This window comes from Lynx canadensis, chromosome F2 (genome assembly GCF_007474595.2).
Source record: "Lynx canadensis isolate LIC74 chromosome F2, mLynCan4.pri.v2, whole genome shotgun sequence".
In the NCBI taxonomy this organism is placed as follows: Eukaryota; Metazoa; Chordata; class Mammalia; order Carnivora; family Felidae; genus Lynx; species Lynx canadensis.
This window is the reverse complement of record NC_044320.2, coordinates 33,324,919-33,341,191: the sequence shown is the minus strand read 5'-3', so window position 1 is coordinate 33,341,191 and position 16,273 is coordinate 33,324,919. Positions and strand designations below refer to the sequence as shown.

Sequence of the window (16,273 nt, the reverse complement as noted above, 5' to 3'; positions counted from 1 at the left end):
TCTCTCTCTCTCTCTCTCTCTCAAAAATAAATAAAACATTAAAAATTATTTAAAAAAACATGTTGGCAATTGAAATTCAAGTAAAAATTTCTTCCAAAGTATGCATACATGTTTTTAATGAGGAGAAATAAACATATTTTAACACCTCTCAAAACTATCTTTTCTATCTGAATTATGTTGTCATTTCTGCCATGGCCTAAATGATCAGCAGATAGGGAGGGCTGGCTTTAGCTCTGCTATGAAATGATCTGACCTGGTGTTGATGTTAATGGAAGAGACCAGGAATGGCCCAGGTTAGAATACAGCTGGGAGGTGACCTTCATAACCTTCCTGGTCTGTCCCTTCCCTGGTTTTCCCCTGATATTAAACATTTCTGACTGAAGTTCTATTCTGTGGGAAAATATTGCCTAAAAGAGCCTGGAGGTGTTAAAATTGAGTTCAGTACTTTAAAAAATTACAGTTAACAATGTTACAATTCATGGATTACATATCATGAAAGGCTATTGTGAATGACTATAAAGGATTTATCCTACCATCTTTATACGCTTTAAACATTTTTTTTAGTTTTTCAAATTGATAACTCTTCACAGGACTCCAAATTCAAAAGGTAAAAAGAATATGCAAGGAAAAGCCCCCCTCAAATTCTGACTTCCAGTCATCCAGGAAGCAACCGATATCCCCAATTTCTTACGTGTTAACATTTGTTTTCTTTTTTTAATAACTAAAACAAATGTTTTAGCTTATTGTTTGAGAGAGAGAGCAAGGAAGGAGCAGAGAGTGAGGGAGACAGAGAATCCCAAGCAGGCTCCACACTGTCAGCACAGAGCATGACTCGGAACTTGAACCCAAGAAACCTGAGATCATGTCCTGAGGCAAAATCCAACGCTTAACCAACTGAGCCACGAAGGCGCCCCTGTTTCTTTCTTTCTTTTTTTAAATGTTTATTTATTTTGAGAGAGAGAGAGAGAGTCTCAGGCGCCCCTGACACTACCAGTTTCTTGATCTTGTACAGAGCAAGGATTAGGGGACTACAGGAAGAAATGGACCCATCACTGGTTCACCTGGTCACTCCACCATGTCACTGCCACGTGAAGACTGTAGTCACAGCAGACTTTGGGATCAGCCCAGCTTCGCCAGGTCTCGAAGGCCTTGATGAGGGAACCGCCCTTCTGAGGAATGGCAAAATCAATGATCATGGTGGTGCCTCCTGCCAGGGCAGCCTGGAATCACAAGAGGGTTTCAACAGTTAGCCATCAATTTTTCAGCCGAGTCATTTATCTCCTGGAACGCTACACGTTTGCAAGCACTGTGGGTCCACGAAATTGCACAACGCTGCTGCCTGTTTAAAAGACCCAGAGGGACATGAATAGACTTTCCATAAATTGAAGTCTGAAGTGCTAAAATTGCTGGACTTGCTTCCGTAAAAAGAATGCCATGTCTGGTGAGAAGAAAGTGGCTGTGGCCCAAACAAAACAGAGTGAGGATTGCAAGGAAAAACCGAAATGGAAAAATGGAGAAGACTCAAAACTTTTTCTTCTCAAGAAGACTGTATTCATCACTGTGAAAATCCCAATGCATGTGCTCCACACAGAATCCTGGAGACTCACATGATGCCTGCTTCGCCTACATTCCCCACAACCAAGCGGGAACCCTTCGTCTTTCCTTAACCCCCAACTGTCCCCTCTAATCCATCCCCCTGGTCCTGGTCCAGCCTCTTCTCCTCCTTCAGCTTGATCTTTAGATCCCACCCCCTCCACAGACTCCTTGGTGCAACTGGAAGCACATTCCACAGCACAAATGTGACCACTTGACTCCAAGGGTTAAAACCAAATGCTTTTAACCACCTCTGGACTGAAGTTGAGTCTTCTCAACATGGTCTACGAGGCCCCACGTGACCTGCCTCAACTCATATTTTTCTTGGCACATTACATTATATGACATTGCCTTATGACTAAATTTAAAAGTAAGTTGCTTAACCAAGCGTCTTTGATGAACTACTGAAATTGATTTTACTTAAACTAAAATCACAGGGTGGTTAATGTGCTTTAAGTGTTGCAGTCAAACAAGGTAGGTGAAGAAAACAAACGTAGCCAGGAAGTATGGTGGTGCAGTAAAGGCACTGACCAAGGAGGCTGACGGACTTCAGGGCATAGAGGTTAGATTCAGCACCTGTCATCTGAGGTACCTGAGAGGCCAAGAGCCCCTCTCCCAGGTCCCTCCAATTGCACCCCCATCAGCCTCCCTGCAAAGCCGCCCAGACTCCATGTGTCCCCCCTGGTTTGCTGGCTCTCATCTTACTTCAATAGATTTTTTTTTCCTAAGTCACTTGGCCCCACTCCAATTCTTTTTGCTCTGAAAAATCTCACTTTTTGTACAGGAGCCTATACTTTGTCTCCACCTTTAGATAACAGTGCCTTATTCTTGGCAAACAATACACATTTGCATTTCTTAAGAAATCACTATTGGTGTAATGACAATACTAGGAAAAAAATCCTCAAGCACTGTATTTTTATTCGAATGCAGATTAATCTTCTTGCCGTCTTCCTTCCTAACGTGTCTTCCCAGTGCGATGCGGATATCCCTTGAGGATGAAGGGCATCTTTCTAACAGAAATGCTGTTAATTCAAGTGTTAGAAGAAAAGTACTTTTTTTAGTGCCTACTGAACTACAAAATCAAGCTTAAAGAACTATCCTTTCCATTCTTTCCATATTAAAAGCCTTCCACATTCAGGATGTAGGCAAACTAGATATGATGCTGGTGGAAATAAAATAAATGGGGTAGCAACCTTGGAAAGCAGTTTGACACTTTTTCAGAAAGTTAAACATAGAGTTATCATGTGAGCCAGTAATTCTAATCCTAGGCATCTATGCGAGGGAAATAAAAACATGTCCACACAAACCCCTGTACACAAATATTCAGAGCAGCAATATTTATAATAGCCCCAAACCGGAACTAACCCACGTGTCCATAACGGATGGATCGACAGCAGAATGCAGCATGTGAACGCTGTGGAATATTATTCGGCCATAAAGAGGAAGCACTGACACATGCTGCAATGTGGATGAACCTTGCAAACGTTACACTTGGTGAGAGAAGCCAGTCACAGATCACGTAGTATATGATTCCACTTGTACGCAATATCCAGGAGAGGCAAATGCTTAGAGACAGTAAGGAGAACAGTGGTTGCCTTGGGCTGGAGGGGTTGAGTCGAGGTGCCAGCTCACGGGCACGGGGCTTCTTTTTGGGCTGATAAAAATGCTCTAACATTGGTTGTGGTGATGGTTGCACAATTCCAGGAATATACTAGAAATCACTGACCTTAAATGTACACCTTAAATGGCTGAATTGTATCATATATGGATTATGTCTTAGTGAAATTATTACCAAAAAAAAAAAAAAAGTTTACTACATGTAAGCTATGGAATGAGAGGGGTGGGAGGGCCCACAAATAATCAGACAGAGGTTCTCCCATTCGGTGTTTATAGACTGCAGCGGGCGATGGAAATAAGAATAAATAATTATGATAAAATACTCAGTTTGTAATACCAGGTAGCAAGTATATTTCTACAATAAATGGTAGTCTAGAAATTGCTAAGGGGAGGTAAAAATCGCTAAGCTCCTTGGAAGAGGTCCCGGGGAAAGACTACTGGGAATTCAGAAGAGGGAAGGATGAACAGAGGCCAGAGGAGGCATGGATTTAAATTAGCGTTAGGACACACACGTGAAGTTGCCAGCCGGCTAATAATATCTAACTGGCAGTGTGTACTTCTAATGTGCCAGGAACTACTGACGTTCTGGATGTTCTAACTTTTGTAATCCTCTCACCAGATCTGCAGCAGGGAATATTATCAGCCCCTGTTTAGGGTGGAGGGAACCCAACACAGCACTACCAAATAACTTGACAGAGGCCGGACTGGAGTCAGGTCATCAGGTGCCAGGGCCTGTGCTCTGAGGAACAGCCAACAGCATGGGGGATGCTCTGAGGAAGGGCCCATGAGGAAGGGCCAGCCCCTCAGCAGAAACTGGTAAGGGGCAGAATTAAGACCTGGACTAGGGTTGGAGCAAAGCATTGGTTCCAACAAGAGGAAGGCTGCACCGTCAGCAGGGGTGACGGGAGTCCGTGAGCTGATTCTGACAGGGATGGTTGATGGTGGCAGATGAAGGGACACCGGAGGAAGGCAGCTCTGGCGAGTGTGGTGTGCAACATCCTGAGTGTGAGGTGCTTGGGCACATGTGGACTTTGTGTATTTGCACACAGAAGGAAACACAGACCTGACGCTGAAGGCAGGGGAGAGTTGGGGCAGTCACCTTGGGGAGGATGCCAGAGGGGTCCTGAGGTTGGCCGAAACGACCCCAGGAGAGAGAAGTGACACAGGATAATCTAAATCATAATACATGTTCCGGAACATTCCAACACTTAGCACAAAAGCAACAGTACCATGCCCAGACACCCATTTACAGTGGCTGTTTCTGGGTGGGCATAATTGCAGGTTGCTTTAATTTGCCTCTAGTTAAATTTTATTTTTAATATTTGCTAACTTTTCTATACAAAGCACAAGCTTTATAAGAAGAAAACAAGACTTCATGAACAGATGATAAAAATACATGCACATGCTAGGTAATTACATGGAGACTGTAGATGGTCTTCTTGCCAGACTGTAGATGTGGTAGTCAAAGGACCATTTACTAAAACAACAGCAGACCAAAAGTCCTGGGGTTACAATTTGAAAGCTCCCCAGTCGGGATTCTTCACACCTGCCCCACCTCCCTCATTACCCGGGAGCAGGAAAGGGAACCGAGAACCACCCTTTACCTCTTCTTTGTTGCTTCTGGTTCTGTTTCTCCTCCACTCTCTTTCTCCCTGTCCTCCCCCCAAAATGGGAACAAATTTTGAGAAACCCTAGTGAATGGGAAAGGGTGTGGGAAGATGTATGGACAACAAAATCTACCTGTTACCAAACCACCGGGGGGCATGAGCCACTGGCCACCAGGATCCCACTGCCACCCTGCGTCCTGGCAAACAGGCGCCAGCCACTGTCTGCACCCCAGCCTCCTCTGAACCTCTTTTTTAAAAAAAATAATGTTTTATTTATTTTTGAGAGAGAGAGCACAAGTGAGGGAGGGGCAGAAAGAGAGAGGGGGCAGAGGATCTAAAATGTGCTGACAGCAGCCAGCCCGATGCGAGGCTCGAACTCATGAACCGTGAAGTCATGACCTGAGCCAAGTCAGACCCTCAACCGACCGAGCCTCTTTTTCCCCCTCATCTCCTGATCTCCCTGGTCTGTCTGGTTACCGATGCTCCTTTCACTGCCCAAAGTTATCTCAAATCCTTGAATATTATTTCAAGACCTGAAATGGCCCTTCCTTGTTCTACTGGATCTGGGGAGTCGTGTGTGTGCCAGAACTGAGGATGTACAATCCCAAGTAGAGGTAAGGAGATGTGCTCCTCCTAGGAGGTATTTGCGTCTTCATTTTTACTTATTTATTTTTTTGGAGAGAGAGAGAAAGAGCAGGGGAGGGGCAGAGAGAGAAAGGGAGAGAATCTTAAACAGGCTCCACACTAAGCAAGGAATCCGCCACGGGGCTCAATCCCACAACCCTGGGGTCATGACCTGAGCTGCAATCAAGAGTCTAAGGCTCAACCCACTGAGCCACCCAGGCACCCCACTATTTGCCTGTTCAAAGAAGGGCTTGTGAATGCCCAGGCCTGGGTTAAGCATCTTATTATACACATTAGCTCGTTTAATTAAGCCTTTCTACTGTCTGGAACAGGTAGGAGTTGGTTTTCTTACTTCACACTTGAGGATATGGGGGCTCAGAGATGTCGTATGATTCTCCAAGGCAACACGGAGGGGCACAGGACTCTGAGGGGTAAGTCTGACACTCAGCCTGCTCTGGGCCTTGGCCCTACGCCGGCTGGTTCACCTGAGCCACTCTTCTGTAGAGTGCGATCTGATTTCCAGCCAGTTGCTCTGGTCATCATTGAATCATCACTTGGAGAGAGGCACAGGTTGATAAAACGAATCAAGCACTTAAGAAACCAAAAGTCTTACGTAACAAAACAACTGTCAAACTGTGAATTGGAAATCCACAAATGCAACAGAACTTTATTTAGCTCACTAGATGTTCGTCACTGTGACAATCACTGTGGAAGTAATGCATCCCTAGAAGGTCTGCAAGGAAGGGCCCCACACTGCTGCTGCTTCCCCTTCACAGACCTATTGCCCCTGGAATAATCTCCTTGATTCAACAAACCGACCGGTCAGAACATCACATTCCCAGCCCACCTCAGGTAGCCACAGCGTCTGTTTAACTGCTTTTATCATCGGAGGCTTTTAGGTTCACGTCACAGATGTTCAGGGTTTACCTAACATTTGAGGAATGGAGAGAGTTTAGGCAGGGGAGGGAGAACCCGTAGAGGGTGAAAATTTCTCTCATATTTCTGTGTGAACCTCAACTGTCTCCTTCATTTTTGCTGCTGATAGACTCCACACCACTTTTATTTGTCAGAGAGCCAAACAAAATGTATTTACCTTATCTAATCTTGGCTCATAAATCAATTCTTTCAGCTCCTAATTACTTTGGCTGTTCTCCCTTGAAAACCTTCCAATTTATCTAAAGCCTTCTTGGGGTGGGGGGGGGGAGGAGAGCATGTGCTGTATCAGGTGCAAATGTGATAGAACATAAATTGAGATAAACTCCAACAGCGGGGTCACAATATTATATAACACAAGATTCTATTTAAGAATGTATTAGGTTGTATATCACTATTGAAGGCATCCCAAGCATCGTCTTCCTTTTGATGGTGTTACCGAATTTTCATTTCTAAGCTCATCCTGGAACCAATGAGTTTGTCTTATGAAAATCAATCATAGGACCTGCTTAATCAACCCAAGTAAAGCAGAAGGAGATGGAAGAGGGCAATTTGAGCCTTAGGGAAGAGGGCTGAATTCTCAGCTTTCCTATAGTCACTAAGACGTATGAAAACAAACTTCAGGATCCCAATTTATGTTCCGATTCCAGAAGCCCATTTGGCTTTGTAAAGATGTCCTCCGCACTGCCGCTCCGTGCCCGGCTCCTTGTCTCCCCAAGTCCGAAATATTAGCCACACCATCGTCCATCCAATTGTGCAAACCAGACTGAAGAGTCACCCTTGACATTTTTCTCTCTTCTTCTCAACATTGCCAAGCCAACCCATTGGCAAGCCCAGCTCTTCCCCAGGCTGCCTCCTACATCACCCGTGAATCTCCTTACTTCTTGCATCTATACCTCCACTGCCCAGTGCCACCTACATCCTCTGACTGGACTAGAGCAGTAGCCTCTTCACTGTCACCTTGTCCCTAGCCATGGTCACCACTTCTGATCTTATATTGATTTCCCTTTTGCTCTTACGATGGAGAAAACACAATTATTACACATCCCATAAGGCTGAAACTTTAGCTGACTTCTCTGCTATTGAGTTACCTCCCTTCCAACCCATTTGACCCATTTAAATGACACTGTTCCTCCCTCTCCTTGGAGAGCTCTGAGCTCCTTTCTACCTCAGAGAGAGATGTCACTCCTGCTCTTTCCTCCCCAGCCCCTCCTCTACTTGGTCCAGTGACTCTTAACCCTGGGTACACACCAGCATCATCTAGGGAAATTTATGCCATCCCTCAGAGATCCTGACTGGATGGACGTAGTTTCATCTCTGTATGTTCTGTGCCTATTACAGTGCCTGGTACACAAATATTCTTTAAATGTTTAAGGGAATGTTAAAAAGAAAAGCACAGGCCCAAGAGGGAGTCACTTATGCTAGCTAGGCCAAGTCACCAAACCAGAGTTTCATACCTAACCTTACCGCAGTCTCAGCTCTGCCTCAGAAATGTAGTCAGGAATTTCCTGGTTGGCACCAATGAGGTAATCTGTCATCTGGACCCTCTCCATGCCCCAAAGTAAGATGAGGTAATCTTCAGGATAAGACCCCCTGCCCTTCCCCCTAAGAGAGAGTGACCTTTCAGGAACCAATCCTTTCTTTTCTTTTGTTAAATAATTTCCCTCTCCACTCTCCTTCCTATAAAAACCTTCTATTTTGTAAACTACTTGGAGCTTCTTTCTACCTGACAGATGGGATGCTGCCTGATTCATGAATCGCTTAATAAAGCCAATTAGATCTTCAAATTTACTCAGCTGAATTTCTGTTCTTTAACAGGAGAAAGGAAGGGAGGGATCAATGAATTTCCTCCAGTAGCTATGAGATGGAGTAATTATGATGATTCACTTTTCCAATAGCAAAATGAGAAAGCAGTGTAATTTGCATGTTAATGTGACATTTCATTTCTTAAAAATATTGCTAGCCCTGGCCATGGAGCTTTCTGGATCCTTCTATGAACATGTTAATGTGGAATGTAGACTGAGCGCATATGAAAGCTGAATGCTCAGTTTTCTCCAAAGCTCATCACCTAATCAGTGTTAATTAACAGATTAGAATCTATATTGGCCTCAAATGACTTCTTTCTTTCTTTCTTTCTTTCTTTCTTTCTTTCTTTCTTTCTTTCTTTCTTTTTTCTTTCTCCCTCTCTCTCTTTCATTCTTTCGAGAGAGAGTACACAAGGGCAGGGGAGGGACAGAGAGAGGGAGAGAGAGAGAGAATCCCAAGTAGGCTCTGCACCATCAGTGCAGAACCTGATGTAGGGCTTGATTTCATGACTGCACCATGAGGTCATGACCTAAGCTGAGATCAAGAGCTGGATGCTTAACCAAATGTGCCACCCAGGCACCCCAAGTGATTTCTTGTTTTATAAAAAAGATTACACTTTGTTGTACTTTAACTTTTAAGGTCTTTGTTTTTATGTGTGAACAGACCCTCAGGATTCAGGAATTCATGAGTATCACCATATCAATTTCTCTAGTACTTGCAATGAAACATAACTGAAGAACTGAAGTGTCCTCCCTCAATTTGTTACTTGACCTATGACAGGAGAAGCACAAAGTGGAAGTGAGCAGTAGACTCTGGGCAGCTGCTCTCTTATCTGCTGAATAACTTGCTCAGAAACATAGTTTGTGATGCAGCAAGCCATTAGGACTGGTGACCTGGCGAAAGGGAAAATGCCAGACCTTAAGCATTCACTCAAAAATAGTCACAATCATCAAAGTTAAGCCCACAAGCTCAAAGTCTACTGTATATAATTTATTATGAAGGCCAACATACATTAGAGCCCCATATACCTCCAGTCTGTCTGCCATTGGGAACAGAGAGCATGGTTTTCATCTCTACCCCAACCACAGTGCCAGTCACTTTGTGAGTTTCCAAGAAATATTGTTGGCTGAAATAATAAAATCTAATCATCAACTTGAAAAATCCTTAGTTTAGGATCATTCCATTTTAAATTGTGGTGCCAGGGTCCAGAGTATGCCCCTGTGGCATAAAAATCATTTTGAGCTGAAGGTATTTAAGAATAGGTGTGTGAGAGTGTGTGTCTGTGTGTGTGCGAATACCCTTATCTGCCTAAAAGCAAAGCCTCCCAAAACTCAACTGTAATAAATCCCCTTCTAGGAAGTTTCACCACCAGGGAAGATTGACTCTTAACACCTGAGACTAGAAACTTGCACCACACCTCAAGAGACCTTGTCACAAACCATCATATTACCCACCGATTTTCTTAAGAGCCCATCTGTTTTTCCTAAAAGTCATTTGTTTCCCCATCAGTGTCCTCTCTACTCCTCCTCTTCTCTTATTAAGAAGTCATTTATGTTCCCATACATGCCCTCTCCTTTCCTCTCCCCTGTTAAGGTGGTATATAAACCCAAAATTCTAACCACCTCTTGGGTCACATTTTTCTGTGAACTTGCATATACCTGAATTTTAAAGATCTGTCTTTTCTCTTGTTAATGTGTCTTTTGTCAGTTAATTTGCATGTCCCAGTTACTAAACATAAGAGGATATAGGAAAACTTTTTCCTTCTTGACAGTAGCATCATGGAAACCTTGATTTACACACTACTTCTGTTGGACATTAAAAACCCTCAGGCAAATGAGGAGGAAACATGCAGTGGAACTGAAAAGCAGGGAGAACTCAAGTATGAAAACTGTAAGAAGGCAAGTCCTAGATTCTGTCAAGTTCAGCGAAAGAATTCCTAACACACAACACCCTTAATGGGGCCCTATTTAACATCAAGCGGTTTCTAATTAATCATTGAGATTTTTTTTTCTTCCTCTGATTAGTGCAAAGATTAACTTTGTAATCAGTAAAGAGCTACTCGAGAAAATCACAGAATTATAAACTCTTAGAGCTGGAGCATGCAAGCTATTAGCACAGGAAGAGCATTCAAAGCTCAGCTTCACCAGCAATGAAAAAAAAGCTCGTTTAAAAACATTAAGAAATTCTGTTTTTCCTATTAAATTGGCATTGATTTTTTTGTTTAAGGCAGTAGTTACAATTCACCAGGATTCAGTGAAATGAGAATTGTAACGCGTTGCTCATGGGAGCATGAACTGATCTGGGTATATGTATTAAACTCCTTTAAGATCAATCTAAGACTCTTTGGTCCAGTCATTTCACTTTGAAGGGTGATTTCTAAGTCAATTATCAAGAATCCGTATGATAATTTATGTCCCAACATTGTTACACAAGCAAAAAAACAAAAAACAAAAAACAAAACCCCAAGAACCTAGAAACCACCAAAATGTCAACCACTGAGAAGACAGGAAGGGAGCTTTTAACAGTTTATGAAACAGGATGAAAAACGGGTAGCGTAGTTGAAGGAAGGATGAATTGGTTCGGAACATGCTGAGTGCAAAGTGCTTGTGGGACATCGAGGTTGTGATATCCTCAGACAGGCAGAAATAGAAACCTGATGCACAGAGACAAGAACACAGAGAGAAAACTGTGAGGCTTAGCCTTGGCGAGGACAACAGGGCCCCGGAAATCACATTCTCCAACGGCAGTTAAGGTTCTGGGGGAAATGTGTAATGAATGAGGCTGTCTCCAGAGAGCACGCAAAATTTAGTAGAAGGAAAAATGTGCGCCCCAAAGAGAAAACCGTGAAAATACGGGAAGCAAGATGTTAAACATTATAGGTGATTTAAATATTATTTTTCTTTACGTTCAACTGTATTTTCCTTTTTTTAAAAAAAGGCAGTTATTCAAGCAATATATATTGAGCAACTATAACGTTCCAGCATTTTCCTGAGGGCTGGATAATGAATAATATATATTGTTTTCATTACTTTCACTTTTTTTTTTTTTAAATTGAGGTTGTTCTTCTAACCAAGGCATCATTATATAGATAAGGAAATGTTAACAACTCTGAGAGAAGAAGTGACTTGCCCAAGGTCACACCGTCAGCCCACACAGCTTCCAAAGCCCAGCCTGGAGCTCCCACAAGCAACAGAGAAAGGGATCTGACTTGCGACCAAGTTTTCTGAAGTGCGGTTCTACAACGTAAAGAAATTCTATAAATACACCACACACGCACGCTTAATCATACACCTTCCACTGCCTTATTATAAGCAATCATCTTGATGGCAATTTACCAAAAAGTCCCAGAGCAAAGCGTAATTTCCTTTCTTGACAGTTTTGAAGACTTTTGTCCTACAAAAGAAAAAGAAAAAAGTGTTCTGTGTGTTTTCCCAATTAAAAAAAAAAAAGATCCTTCTATCAGCTACTGATGCTGCCAGATTTTTAATGTGAGCCCACCCACTCCAAGCTGCATATGTCTGAATATCTATATCTATCTATCTATCTATCTATCTACCTGGAAACTGGCCAGGCTTTCATAATTTACTCTCTGATCACAGGATATAGTAAAAGCAAAGTCGTAATTCCTTCAACTTTACCTAACTCACAATATCCATTTGCATTTAAAAAATCCCATTGTTTTTCCTCATGGATATTGAATATTGGAAAACCACTGTACATCTAGTATATTTCAACAAAATGAAATATGATTTCTTTAAAGCAGAAAATTATTTCCATTAGTTACATCAGATAGAAAGCTTTTACCTGTAATTAAGTAAATCAATTCTAGGCTTGAAACCCAACCTATGCCATAAATTAGACTTACAAAATATGTAACCTTTGGTTGACCTATATTTCATTTTTTAAATTGGGCCCCATCACAATCTGGTGACCAATAAATAGAATACCATGAACAGTATCCCTTCTATGTGTTAGATATTATAAATGATCTGCCTGGTGCATGCAGAAAGTAAAAAGCTATTGGTCTTAACATTTGGGGCCCATCTCCTGAAAGCATAATATATCATTTCTACTTTATAGTTTTCTGTATGCAAGGTACCCATTTCTTACCCTTAGAAATGATGCGGCCATAAATTCAAGTACAAATGCCTCACAAACCTAACTCCTGAAATGTGTATTTATTTTGATAACCTTAACTGCCTCCAGCTTTGGGAGAGTGAAGAGCTACTGTATTTCTTAAGGGTGACCCTGCTCTGTTTTTGAGAAAAGCCATCTCACATCGGCATGTGACGTACCCAGCATTTTCATCCCAACACCTGCCACACGGACAAATCTAAACATCACACATTTTCCCAATAGTTTCAGAAAGGAAGTGAGCCTGGTAGGTAAGAGCTCTAGCAATGGCAGGCAGTAAGGAATTTGAAGAGCCACTTGGTCACTGACTGATGTGTGGCCTTAGGCAAGTGACTTAAATTTCAGTTTCCTCAGCTGCAAAATGAAAGAACGGCCCCTGAGATTGTTGGAAGATGGTGGACAACTTAGCACAGTGCCAGCACATAGTAGGTGCTTGATAAAATAAACGTTATGTAATGGTATTAATAAGATTTTTTCAAGATTAATATACAGCCCAATCAACATCTACAAAAGATTTCTTTGCCCCTATTTCCCCAAACCAGAAACTCCACCAACACTGCCTTGGGAATTATGAAAGACTCTATAAAAGAGGGCAAAGTGAGTCAATAATGTTGTCCTTCCAGAACTCAGGCCAACGCTTTAATGCTCCTGTGTATCTGTGTTTACCCATCTGGAGTCTCCTCTGTTTTGGGGGGCAGGAGAGGTGATCTCCTGGGATCCAACTGATTTTGAAGTAGACTTCTGTAACTTAGTGTCTTTGTGAGGACTGTTTTCGTGTTCAACATGAATTTAGCCTTTACTAAATCTTTGACCTTAACATCTCTGACCATATTGTTTTCGGTTTAATTAAGATCCTAAGCTCATGAAGAACATGTGTCTGTTTAATAGCTTGACAACGTTTAAATACAGAGATGCCTAGAGAATCAGCTGGTAAGTTCTTTCAGATGTTGATGACTATAATATTGTGACATGCTTCAAAGACCTTCCTTCTCACAATAGAATTGCACATCTCTCCATGCTAGGAATCCCTGAATGGCCAAAGAACGACACACAGAAGACTAAGAACCACCTTCCAGGGCCTTGGGGCATACACGGATGATCCTGAGAAAGCGAAGGAATGTTTCTCCCCCACAGCATTCCAACCCCACATCCTGGCTGCTTCTCATTCTAGAACCTTGCTTAGAAAAAGGGAGATGATGTGGGGTAATGACAGTAGTGGTCCTGGCAGATGCCCAGAAAGAGCGGGTCTGTACCTGGCAAATGGGGGTGTCAATGAGTGCCCTGCCTTTAGCAAAGCACTTTGTTAGTGATGAGCCTGTGGTAACAGAAAGAGTATGTACTGTAACCAAAAACAACAGGTTGCAAATTATGGACAGGTATGCACACAGGCCCATACACACACGCATAATACCACCTCAATTATGTAAAATAAAGCATATTAGGAAGCACAGAAGCAATATACGGACACAGGAGTTGTCAATGGAGTTAGAGATGATGGGTACTATTTTTGTTTCTACTTTCCTAATACTTGTTTTCCAATTTTGTACAATCATGTATTACTTTTATATATGAAAAATTCACTTAAAACATAAAAAATAAGTTTAGGAAAGTTTACTTTTAAAGTAAAGGGCAAAATGAATGTTCACTTTTCCCCAACAGAAATGATATGTCCCACAAAACACTTTGACCACTGCCCTGATGATAAAGGTTAATAATCAGTAACTAGGAGTAAGCTTTCCAAACATCGATGTGAACAGCCTGCCCAGACCCTTCTCTCTGGATCAAATTGTTCTTTTTTTCTATTAAACACTGTGGTCGATCATAGATGATTGAGAAATGTGGACAGTGTGTGTGTGAGGAGAATAAAACTATTGGAAAGAAGTTAGTAAGGTAAACAAACTACGGCTCAAACTACTTTGAAAGCCTGTACAATTAATATCTTGACGAATAGCCTGATTTGTTTCACACACAAGAGTTTAGGCCTTAAGGATATCAATACCTTCAGCCCAAAATGCAAGCCTCAAGGAGGGCATGGGCTTAGCTTTAACCCAAGTGCTGAGTGGGGTTGTAACTTTATGTAGCTGTAAGGCAGCCCAGTTTGTCTCCAGATCTTGTTTTCAGGAGCTTTGGAGAAACGTTCAAGGTTCTTTTCATTGAGCAGAGCCTCTAGGCCTTTGTGTCTAGAGAAACCCAACCCTCTCCCACCTTGGTTTGATGATCTGATCCTCCTGCACCATCAGCCAAGCCCCAGGTGCTCAAGCATCAAGAAGGAGGTCCATATTCTGTATCTCCTGGGCCAGCTGATTAAGAAGAAATGGGGCCAGGTTGCCTAGGCACCCGTGTGAGTGCTGGGGAGACCATTCCTGGAATATTTCTCTTCTAAATTCTTGTCAGGGGGCGCCTGCCGGCCTCAGTCGGGTCAATGTCTGACTCCGGATTTTAGCTTGAGTCATGATCTCACAGTTCCTCAGTTCAAGCCCCCCACCTCCGGCTCTGTGCTGACAGTTCACAGCCTGCTTGGGATTCTCCCTCTCTCCCCTTCTCTCTGCCCTTTCCCTGCTTTCTCAAAATACATAAATAAACATTAAAAATAAATAAATAAATTCTTGTCAGGGCTGTGTCTTTTCCACTGGAGGGTGGAGGCAAAGATTGTGGACCCAGTGGGCTACCAGCCTGCCCAGACTTGTCATCCACTACCCAGCATACGCTGCCTACTTGGAGTCAGGCAGTATCTACTAGGGGAACGCATTTTTCATTTGGTTTTGGCTGGGGGTGGAAGATGGGGAGAAATGGCTGGGGGTGCCGGGTAAACAGATTCTAGAGATAGTATGGAACACTTGCGGACTTCCATAGGACAGCAGCGACAATGGGGAGGGCGCGGGGCGGGGAGGGAAGGGGGTAGTTGGGGAGTATAGGGTGCAGAGAACTGAGGGCGAGAGAATAGGCTGACTTAAGCGTGTCAAATTACCCAAAGCGAGGAGTAGCGGGCGTGTGGCTTGGCCTAAGCTGGGGGGAAGCCAGCGGGAAGGGGCGCCTGGTAGAAGGGCGCTCGCAAGGGACCGCCCACCCCGGCCCTACGGCCGCTCGGTCGCGGCTGCAAGGCTCGCTCCGGCCCCGCGGGCCCCTCGGCGCGGCGCAGGCGGCGGCCCGGGGGCTCCGGGGCAGCTGGGGGAGGCCCGCGGGCTCGGCGGGGCACCCGGGGTGCAGGGCGCGGCGGCGCGGATACCTTGGTGCCCTGGTGGAAGTCGTCCACGGACCGCGCGCCCATGAAGGGGAACTGCATGTGCGTGTGCGTGTCGATGCCGCCGGGCAGGACCAGCTTGCCGGCGGCGTCGAGGACCCGCAGGCCGGCGGGCGCGCCCCCGGGCGGCAGCAGGTCGCGGCCGAGCGCCCGCACCACGCCGTCCTCCACCAGCACGTCGGCCACCTGCGACAGGTCGTCGTTGACCACGCGCCCCCCGCGGATGAGGAGCCGCGACGGCGCCGCCATGGCGAGGGGGGCAAGGGCTGCCGACCGCGCGTGCGGGGTGGCCTCCTTCGCGGTCCCCGAGGGCGGCCGACGGCCTTGGCTCCGGGACCCCAGGGGAGCGCGCAGCCCGGGCGCACCCTCCCGCCCGTTTATCTGCTGGCCGCGGGGGCGGGCTCCACCCCGGGAGGGCGAGGCTGGCGCTGGCAGGCCGGGGCAGGCCGGCTGCGCTCGGTCACCACCCCGACTGTGCCGTCGTCCCGAGTCTAGGGGTCCGGGTCACTGGGAGGGAGAGTCTTGGAGTTTTAAGCGTTTGTTTTCCCTTGTAAGAAAAGGCACTTTGGGGAAAGAAATCCACCTTATTCTGCCCCTTAAAGACGAACGTGCCTGTCCCAAGACACAGACACACGCAGACTCTCTCTCTCTCTCTCTCTCTCTCTCTCTCTCTTTCTCTCTCTCTCTCACACACACACACACACACACACATCACCTG

At 44.5% G+C, this 16,273-nt stretch overlaps 1 protein-coding gene across 1 annotated transcript in view; it reads right to left on the bottom strand.

The window, feature by feature from the left end:
- The window catches only part of DPYS (dihydropyrimidinase), an 80,003-nt gene extending 64,199 nt beyond the window's left edge, over positions 1 to 15,804 (bottom strand). The window contains exons 1-2 of the mRNA XM_030304212.1: positions 15,541 to 15,804; positions 1,062 to 1,220 (exon numbers count right to left, since the gene is read on the bottom strand). Of these exons, the coding sequence (XP_030160072.1) occupies positions 1,062 to 1,220; positions 15,541 to 15,804 (423 nt within the window). The remainder of the gene's footprint in view (positions 1 to 1,061; positions 1,221 to 15,540) is intronic.
- Positions 15,805 to 16,273: the final 469 nt, after the last annotated feature.